Raw genomic sequence first — 10,331 nt, forward strand, 5'->3', positions numbered from 1 at the left:
GAATCTTTTTCCCCCTCAGGTGCCAAAACCTCATGCACCCATAATTTAATGCCCTCCAACAAGCCCCGTCCCCTGTGCATGCTTATGCAACTCTCTGTACTGCCCTGCCCGCACCCATGAACACATGAACCCCTTCCCCATTTCTGGTGGACCGGGTAGGCCCGTTTTTCACCTTCCCCAGGTTCCAGAGGTTTCCCTGGAGCCCAAGAAGGGAAAAAACAGGCACCTACATGTGCACTGGAGCTGAGCTAGGGCAGTGGCTCATGTACTGGTAGATATGGCTCCACATGCCACCTGTGGCACGCATGCTATAGGTTCGCCATCACAGACCTAGATGTTTAAAACCTACATTAAACACAAGGGATTATAGTGGACTTTAGATTATAGTTGACATTCTGCAGCATGTAATGATAATTACAACACTGAAATCTTCCCATCTGATCACTCTCTCTTCTGTTGATCACTCTCTTCTGTTGATGTACAACAGGGGTGTCAAACTCAAGGCCTGAGTTTGGGGGCCACATCAGGCCTGCAGGATGCTTAGATCTGGCCCACGGTGCTTAGACCTTACCCACCTCAGAAAAATGGAAGGTTGAGTCAACCTTGAACCTGGTGAGATTCGATCTGCCAAATGTCAGTCAACTGGAGAATAGAATAGAATTCTTTATTGGTCAACTGTGATTGGACATACAAGGAATTTGTCTTTGGTGCATACTCTCAGTGTACATAAATAAAAATAAAATACATTCATCAGTAATAATAAGATACAACATTTAGTGACAGTCATAGGTTACTAAAAAGCAATCAAATCATACCAGGAAATGAACAAAACTATAAATTGTAAAGATACAAGCAACATGGTTATAATCATAAGTGGGAAAAGATAGCTACTAGGAAGGATGATAAGAATAATAGTAATACTGTACAGTCTTAGTAAATAATTTGACAGTTTTGTGGGAATTAGTTGTTTAGCGGAGTGATGGCATTCAGGAAAAAGCTGTCCATGTGTCTTATTGTTCTGGTGTGCAGAGCCCTGTAGTGTTATTTTGAGGTCAGAAATTGAAGCAATTTATGTCCAGGATGTGAGGGGTCTGTAGATATTTTCACAGGCCTCTTTCTGATTCTTGCAGTATATAGATCCTCAATGGAAGGCAGGTTGGTATCAATTGTTTTTTCTGAAGTTCCATTGAAGTCTGTGTCTGCCATTCTTCAAATGTGGCTGATATCTTTATGTACTAAGGACAAGTGACAAAACGTGTCTTATGATGTCAGAATACAAGGTAAATGCAAATTGGGTACCTGGATCATACATCATGCATCAGGTGTGCAATCCTGAATTTGCATTGTGACACTGCTGTCTACATGATTTCAATTTTCCAATAACTTGACTAACTGGAGGTTTTTGAAGTGACCTGGTTCCATGTGTTATTGGGAACAACACAAATATTCAAATTAAAATTGTTGAATTAAAATTGCTTTTAAAAATGGCAATTCTTGAGAATATTAAGATTTTCAAAGGAATTGTGTGGGTGAGAAGATGATGGGAGTTTTTAAAAAAATATAACAATGATGAAAAAAGGATACCAACACAAGAGGGTAGCAGAGCACAATATATAGGCCCCTGGATTGAGCAATAAGATGGGAGGTCCTTTCAGCAAAGTAAGAGGACTCAAAGATTGATTAACTTATACTGGGACTACATTTCCTGAACTTTTAAAGGAAAACTTTTTTAAATGCTTTTGGTCTGTTTCTTTTTTTAACGGGCTCCAGTATTTAATTACATCTAGTACCAGTTTGGCAGCATTTCCCATAACTCGCTTAGAGGTTGTGTCGATGAAATAGTACTTAATTTAAAGATTTATATTGCACAGGGAATTGGAAAGTTTATTTTATTTATTTTATTATTTGGATTTGTATGCCGCCCCTCTCCGAAGACTCCCCCCCCCCCCCCAAGCTCCTATTGTATCATGAGCCTCTCTTCTGGAAATTAACTGTTCCCGTCAGCTTGCTATCACCTGCAAATTTGATAAGCTCCCCTTCTATCCCCTTGTGAAAATATGGATGGAGATACTGAAGAATACTGGGCCTAAGACAGCGTTTTCAGTTGCAAAAGTGGGAGGGGCAGACGGACACCGTACGAACAGCTAGCTCTACTTTTATTTTCACTTTCTTTCTCCGCGTTTCGCAGCCTGAAGCAGCGGCAGCTCCGATCGACAAGTTCCTTCTTGGATCCCCCTTTATTTGCTCCGAATTCTGCAGGCAAGCGGAGGACAGCGGGGGAAGCGAGAGAGCTGCCTTTGTCTCCCTTCCTGGGTTCGCGTCTGTTTCCTACAGGTATCTTGAATGTAGCAAACCCGTTAGACAAAAGCAGTGCTCTGCTGCCACCTTCCAAGCGATGCCCCCTTTTTCTCAGGATTACTATGTCTACCTGCGCTTCCCCACACACCCGCCCTTCCCTTCCCTCCTAGGCGAAGAAGACACCGCACGGAAGGCACCGCGGGGGTGGGGGTGGGGGGGTGGAGCGAAAGTCTCAGTCGCAGCTTTTCAGGTCCAAAGACACTTCTCGGGTGACGTCATCGCCACACTTAGCGTGCAACAGGCGGGTAGTCGCAGAAATGGCTGAAAGAAAGAAGCAGGTTTGGCTAGCCTTTTCCCTTTTCCCTTTCTTCTGTTACCCTCTTAGAGATAGATGAACAGTGTGTGATTAACAGACATTGTGTTATCCTTCAGTTAAAAGATTCCCATCCCCTTCCACTCAATTATGTTCAATTCACAGACACACACACACACATAGTGTATTGTGTAGTATGTGTGTGTATGTGTGTGTATATATATATACAACATACATACATACATACATACATACATACATACATACATACATACATACATACATACATACTTGTTCTGTCTGGGTCCCCCCAGACTCCAACACCAACCAAAAAGAGTAGCAGACACACTGGTAAAAAGCAAAGGCAGTTTATATACTGGAAAGCAAACACAGGTAACAAAAACTGTTCTTACAGACAGGAACACGATGCAGTTTCACAGAGGGTTCACGAAGGCCAGGCAATAAAACAGGATTCTTGCTGGCAAAAACAGCTCTGGAGATAATAAAACCCATGCCTCCCCCAAGTCTTCCAGGCTTCTAGGCCACAAGCCAAGATCAGAGATGCCAAGAATCGAAGCAAGGTTACAGGACTCCCAGTTGATAACTCTCCACGAGACTGTAAGGGCGGGCCTGCCTTTTCAACCCTGCTGAGGAGAACCACACCCAAACCCAGCTGTTGCCAATTCAGGGATGGAAATATCTTTCTAATTGGCCCCTTCTTTGAGCTGCCCGTCTCTGCCGCATGTCTATTATAGCCTGTGCTTCTTCATCCAATGAATCCAGGCTACTATCTGGGGAGAGGCTCCCCCCCCCGGGGGTCTCAGACTGCTCTCCCTCCTCCTCCTCCTGACGTTCCTCTCCCCCGTCTGCCTCCTGGTCACTGTCCTCCTCCTCTGGGCATGGATCCGGCAGAGCTCCAGCTGGTCCCTGAGGAGCCTCAGGCTGAATCACAACATATACTGTACATACATACATACATATACACAATACAATATATTGTAGATCAATATGCCTTTGATCTGACCTAAATGTAGCTCATAAAATCATTTACCACAATGTCCTACCTGTCAATGATTTCTTCAGCTTCAACTGCAACAATATACGAGCACACAATCGATTCAAACTCAATGTAAACTGCTCTAAACTTGACTGCAGAAAATAGGACTTCAGCAACAGAGTAATCACCTTGAATGTACTACCTAACTCTGTGATTTCTTCCCTAAACCCCCAAAACTTTAAAAGCTCTGTAAGGGGTGTGCATAAGCGCACCACTGTGCCTTCCGTCCCTGTCCTATTGCCTATACCTACCTTGCTAAAGTTTATGTTTATACCAATACGTACTACTTTGTGCATGCTTGACAAATAAATAAACTAAATAAATAAACATTGGCTGGAAAAAATTGTGTAAGATTTTTCAGAGGTCATCTGCCATTGCTTCCTTCCTAGGGTTGAGATAAAGTGACTGGCCAACATGGCTTTGTGTTCATGGTAGGGCTAGAATCCACGGCTTCCCAGTTTCGAGCCTCAATCCTTAATATACCAAACTGGCTCTCAAAGGAGATCTTAGACATTTATAAAATCAGTTATCATCCTTCCCCGTAGAAATAAATTAGGAAGGCAATGAAATTATATATTGAGAAGCACTGAATTACAAGAAAAAATGGTCTTTCTGGCTAAGAAAGAGAAATAAGTTTTCTCTGTTTGATTTTTCTTTGCTCAGAAGATGGTTTTCTCCTTATCTAGCTGTTTTTGCAAAGAAGCAACATCTTCATGGCCATCTTCTTCCCTGGCTGTGAAGGGTGCTTTTGCAGCATCCATTGGAGTTGTATTTTCTTTATCATTTGATAAATATCATTTGACACTTGTGCATTTTTGAACACTTAAAGTCGTCTTGATAAATGAATGAACAATTTTGATGACATGAACTTTTATCCTGTAATCTCATTTGTACGGAGTCTTTCTATTGCAGCCTTTGCATTTTCTTTCTTCCAGGTACATCTGACTGAGGGGCACAATGTCACACACTCCCCGCTGCCAGCTGGTTGAATATTTTGAAGAATTGAGTGAAGACGAATTTGAGAAATTTAAGATTCACCTTGAGGACTACCCAGTGGAGAAAGGCTACAAGTCCATTCCTCGATACAAGACTGAGAAAGCTACCCACATTGAAATAGCCCGATACATGATTGAGGCGTATGACGATGCCAAGGCCTTGAAGATGACCGTTCGCATTTTGGATAGAATAAATAAAAAAGATCTGGCTACAAGAATCCGAAAAGAGATGCCAGAATGTATGTAAACAAAGCCCAATTGTGTACTGGTCCCTCAAGAGTGATTCTAATTCCTTTCCAGGGTTTCTAATAATATTTCTCCCTGAGTGATTTGTAGGCATCCATCAATCTTTGCTATAGAGACTGATCTGTCCCTTACACCAAAGATGACAAAGCTGTCTAGTGACAGTTTCTTTTACAGTCTTTACCTAGGATATTTATTTATTTATTTATTTATTTATTATTTGATTTGATTTGATTTGATTTGTATGCCGCCCCTTTCCGTAGACTCGGGGCGGCTCACAACACAATAAAACCAGTTCATGACAAATCTAATAATTTACAGTTTAAAATTTAAAATAGTTAAGAAACCCCATTTTAAGCAGACATACCTACAAACATACCATACATAAATTATATAGGCCCGGGGGAGATATCTCAATTCCCCCATGCCTGACGACAAAGGTGGATTTTGAGGAGTTTACAAAAGGCAAGGAGGGTAGGGGCAGTTCTAATCTCTGGTGGGAGCTGGTTCCAGAGAGTCGGGGCCACCACAGAGAAGGCTCTTCCCCTGGGGCCCGCCAACCGACATTGTTTAGTTGACAGGACCCGGAGAAGGCCGACTCTGTGGGACCTAACCGGTCGCTGGGATTCGTGCAGCAGAAGGCGGTCTCGGAGATATTCTGGTCCGATGCCATGAAGGGCTTTATAGGTCATAACCAACACTTTGAATTGTGACCGGAAATTGATCGGCAACCAATTGAGATATAGGAAATAGCTAAATAGCTAAATGAATAAGGATAAAGATGTAAAATTAGGACTCTTTTTTTTCTACCTAGGAATAAAAGAGCTCCATATTTTCAGGTAATTCAGACAACAGTGAAGGTTTTTAAGGGACAAAGTTCTAGGAAATACAAGAAACTACAGGAATGGAGGACTAGAGAATGAGCACATTTGGGGAGAAATGCAAATAATTGAGGGAAAACATTTTGGAAAAGTAGTGTTTCCTCATTTTTTCCAAGCAAATTATTATGGTTAAAAAAAACACACCTGAATTTTACATCCCAGTAAATTGGATATGCTTTAGTCTTTTGCTTATTTTTGTCCATGCTCTTAATTGCCTCATTTCTATTGAAAACAGCTACCTGGGGTTTAGCAAATGTCAGAAGTTGTCCAATTAACAGCTTTCTTTGTAAAATGGCCAAGCTGGTGAACCTTTGTACGTATTTTCAAAAACATTTGTATACAGTTATTATAGTTCAGCTGTGTGGAAAATTGCTCAGCAATGCAGTCCAACTTGCTGCCCTGTTATGTTGAATGGGAATGATGGGAACTGTGATCCAATATATCCAAAGGGCAACTAGTTGGGGAAAATATATATCACTCCATATTTTAGCTAAATATGGTTCTGTTCTAGCTGAAAAACAACCTGATCTTAATAGAATCAATTTAATGTTTTTGCTCCTTCGCTCCTTCAAACATTTTTTTTTCATCCATGTGTTCATGACCAAATGAAAAAAAGGGACAAGAACATTGTGGTAGCTCATTCATGATTCTTTTTTTAAAATGTTTTTTTAATAAAAACTGACTTTTATTTCCAACAGATTTTCTTCCGTCTCCAGAATCAGATAATGAGACATTTTCTGAACCTCAAAATAAAGGTTAGTTGATACATTTGGTATTTTCCAAATACAAGACTTGAATCAAGAAGAAAAAAATACTGATTACCAATATGCAGGTGACTTGCTGCAGAATCATATCTCAAGATGTCAAAACAAAAAGTATTTTGTTCCTAAATGAAATGACTGGAGAGAAAGAGAGAAAGTGGATACCAGGAGTGAAGTCCTGTCAAAAAGAGCTCCAAATGTTGGCAGCATTTTAGAACATGGACTAGCCTTGATGCACGAACGAAAGCCAGAGCTCCCATAATATACTCCTGAATGATTCCCCCTAATGCCAAATTAATTCAAAAAAAGAAAATAATATCTGTCAAGATCTCCAAAAATCACAACCATTCTGCATTTTTGAATAATATTTTATGAGATTTCCAGTACAGTAATACCTCGTTTTACGAACTTAATTGGTTCCCGGAGGAGGTTTATTTATTTATTTATTTATTAGATTTGTATGCTGCCCTTCTCCGAGGACTCGGGGCAGCTCACAGCATATAATATAACAATACAACATAAAGGCAAATCTAATTAAATTTAAAATTACAGTTTAAAAGTCCAATATTTTAAAACAATCATACTAGTTCAGTCATACAACATATATAGGTTTGTAAGGCGAAAAGTTCGTAAGACGAAACATTGTTTCCCATATGGAAACAATGTAAAATGAATTAATGCGTGCAAGGAAAAAAAATGACGACGCCCAGCTGTCACCTTTTGAAACAGCTGGGCGGAGCTTTGACGTCACGAAGACGTCCTTCCTGGCCGCCCCGCCCCTCTCGCAATCCCTTCGCTGAGCTCTTTCATCCCGGGCTGTGAAGGTTATATTATTTTGAATGTTCCGGGTGGGCTGGCAGGGGGATGGGGAGCGCGCGCGCCCCCGACATTGAAAATCACCTTCACCGGCCTCCGCTGTGAGAACGCCTGCCCCGCCTCTCCAGCAGCCCCCTCGCTGACAGCCCGGGACGAAAGCACTCTCGGCGAAGGGACTGCGAGAGGGGCGGGGCGGGCGTTCCCAAAGCGCTCGGAGCGTCTAGCGGCTGGATGAGGAGGACGAAGCCACAGCTGCCACCGCCGCTGCGGGAGGAACCACGCCCCAAGGCGGGAAGCGGAGGAGAAGAAAGGGCGGATCAGGTGGGCGGGGGTTAGCAGCGAGAAGCCAGGGGTGCGAGGGGGCCGGAGGCGCTGGGGGGGGCGGGGGGGCGCGGCTCCTTGCGTGCCCTTGGAAAAGGGTGCACAGGGGGGTGTTTTGGGGTGCGCGCACGCGCACGTGCGCAGCTTAGAGGGTACAGTGGCTGCCAGAGGAGCCTTTTGTTGGTGCTTAAGGAGGCTTTGGCAGTCCAGAGTGAACAAAGCATCTTCCTTTCTCTAGGCGCTTGGAAAGGGAATAAACCTCTGCCAGCACCCAGAGAAAAGAAACACTTCCTTTGCTCTGGGCAGCGACTATCCTCCTCCTCCTCTTATTCCTCCTCCTCCCACCCAAATTCCGAGCTTTTATTTCTTTCTTAATGGGTTTGCACGCATTATTTGCTTTTACATTAATTCCTATGGGAAAAATTGCTTCTACTGTACTTACAAACTTTTCTACTTAAGACCCTGGTCATGGAACGAATTAAGTTCTTAACTAGAGGTACCATTGTAATAGTAAAAAATAAACTTGGGAGGTTACAAAATACTTCTCATAATTCTTTTGTCTTTAACCTGAACTCTTTTTCCTAATTCTGTAAGACATCAGTTGAGTTGCTATCACTTCAACCTTTTCTCCATCTCTTCTCTTTAGTGGAGGTGATACTGGATCCCAAGACAGCTTTTCCCACCCTCATCCTTTCAGAAGATCGGAAAAGCGTATACTTGGGTGAACGAGCCCAGGACTTTCCTGACAATCCTGAACGTTTTAATTTTTTCCCTTGTGTCCTGGGAACAGAAGGCATCAATTCTGGGACTTTACAGTGGGTGGTTGAAGTGGGCAAGGCCAAGCAATGGGCCATCGGTGCTGTGCATGAATCCATAGAAAGAAAAGGATATTTAAATATAATGGCTACTAAAGGGTTTTGGGCATTGCAGCTGATGCATGGAGAATATGAGGTCAGCACCACACCTAAAACTATTCTTCCATTGTTGAAGACAGTACAACGGGTTCTCGTTATCTTAGAATTCAATTTAGGCAAATTATCCTTTTATGATTTGGATTCTATGGAAATTATCTTTCCTTTCAACTGTCAATTTTCTGAGAAAATATTCCCGTTCTTCCTGACTTATGACAAAAAGAATCCCTTAAAAATCAGTACATATTACTCCATCAGATAATCTGAAGAAGAACAAGAAGAAACAGATCTGGAAAATGATCTGTAACCTTAAACACTCAAAAGAGCCACTTGGACTCATTTCCCACAGAAAACAAAACACCGGGAACCTCAATGTCTGGGTGGGTGTAGCCAACTTGATACACCCTCTGGTCACATGATCCCCCCAACCACGCCTTCTGGGCATGGCCATTGCGACACCACTCCCACCCACCCACAAACATTTTGAACTTGGGTATTGGAGGGTAGGATGCAGTCAGCTGTCAAACTGTATAAAGAATAGAATAGAATAGAATTCTTTATTGGCCAAGTAGGATTGGACACACAAGGAATTTGTCTTGGTGCACATGCTCTCAGTGTACATTAAAGAAAATATACCTTGTTCTGAACAATGTAAAATATCATTAAAATATTTAATTAAAGTGGTTAATGTAATTTTTGTTCCTCAGCTCACAGTGTCTGCACACCAGGGCATCTTCATGCAGGGCTTGTCTGTAAGATGTGGTCGATGGTGGTTGTCCGTACCAAAGGAGGAGGAAATCAGCTCTCAAACTGAATTTAAAAGAACTGTTTCACTGAACAATGTGCCATATATATATATATATATATATATACAGTCAATGTTCCCTCTAACTTTTTTTCGGTGTGGGCGGAAAAGTATAGCGTCTGAGCAGCAGTCCCTTTGGGACTGGGCGGCATAGAAGTATAAATAAATAAATAAGAAAAAAATTCCCTTCTTTTTTATTAAAAGAAATTAAATAATAAACCAAAACCAAAATCTATTACTATTATTACTATCTTCTCTTTTTCCATCCCTGTCTCCTCCCCCCTTGTGTGTGTGTGTGTGTGTGTGTGAACTCTTGAACCATTTCCAATAACAGGTGAGCTATTGGAAATGGTTCAAGAGTTCACACACACACACAAACGGCTGGGTTTTTTTTCTCTGTTATTTGGGTGCTTTTTACCATATGCTTTAAATCAAGAGTCATTTCTCTCTCTTTCTCTCTCCCCCTCTTGCTCTCTCTCTCTCCCGTTTTCTTTCTCTTTCTATTGCTTTCTTTCTCTCTCACTCTTTCTTTCTATCTCTTTCTTTCTCTTGCTATCTCTCTCTCTCCCCCCTTTCTTTCTCACTTACTTTCTCTCCCCCTCTCTCTGTGAGCGAGGGAGCTGCGAGAGCGCTTTCTCCGAGCGCTCCGGGAACGCCTGCCCTGCCTCTACCGCAGCCCCCTTGCTGAAAGCTCTGGACGAAAGCGCTCCCAGTGAGAGGGCTGCGAGAGGGGCGGGGCGGGCATTCCTGAAGCGCGCACAGAAAACCCTCTCTCGCAGCCCCCTGGCTGGGAGCACGGAAGAGAAGGAAAAAAAGCCGCAGCCACCGGCGCTGGAGAAATCGCGCCCCAAGGCAGGAGGTGGTGGAGGAGGAGAGGGGGTGGATCGGGTGGCGGGGGGCAGCACCGAGAGGCCAGGGGCGTGAGGGGGG

The 10,331-nt window shown here is 42.8% G+C and overlaps 1 protein-coding gene across 2 annotated transcripts; it reads left to right on the top strand.

The window, feature by feature from the left end:
* Window positions 1–2,101: 2,101 nt before the first annotated feature.
* LOC139154731 (E3 ubiquitin-protein ligase TRIM39-like) lies at window positions 2,102–9,584 on the top strand. Of its 2 annotated transcripts, none has more exons than XM_070729654.1 (4): window positions 2,102–2,334; window positions 4,604–4,902; window positions 6,486–6,542; window positions 9,304–9,584. In XM_070729654.1, the coding sequence occupies exons 2-4, from the start codon at window positions 4,626–4,628 to the stop codon at window positions 9,408–9,410; spliced, it is 441 nt and encodes a 146-aa protein (XP_070585755.1). In that variant the 5' UTR covers window positions 2,102–2,334; window positions 4,604–4,625; the 3' UTR covers window positions 9,411–9,584. The 2 variants fall into 2 exon arrangements, with proteins under 2 accessions (XP_070585755.1, XP_070585754.1); XM_070729653.1 differs by lacking the exon at window positions 9,304–9,584 and adding an exon at window positions 8,332–9,276 and having other exon boundaries at window positions 2,117–2,334.
* The last annotated feature ends 747 nt before the right edge of the window (window positions 9,585–10,331 follow it).

This window comes from Erythrolamprus reginae, chromosome Z (genome assembly GCF_031021105.1).
Source record: "Erythrolamprus reginae isolate rEryReg1 chromosome Z, rEryReg1.hap1, whole genome shotgun sequence".
Classification (NCBI taxonomy): Eukaryota; Metazoa; Chordata; class Lepidosauria; order Squamata; family Dipsadidae; genus Erythrolamprus; species Erythrolamprus reginae.

Bases quoted from the DNA above. Each gene is read 5' to 3' on its own strand.
- LOC139154731 (XM_070729653.1), top strand. From the start codon at position 4,626: ATGTCACACACTCCCCGCTGCCAGCTGGTTGAATATTTTGAAGAATTG. The intron at 4,903-6,485 runs GTATGTAAACAA...TATTTCCAACAG, and splicing joins CCGAAAAGAGATGCCAGAAT to ATTTTCTTCCGTCTCCAGAA. The intron at 6,543-8,331 runs GTTAGTTGATAC...TCTTCTCTTTAG, and splicing joins TTCTGAACCTCAAAATAAAG to TGGAGGTGATACTGGATCCC.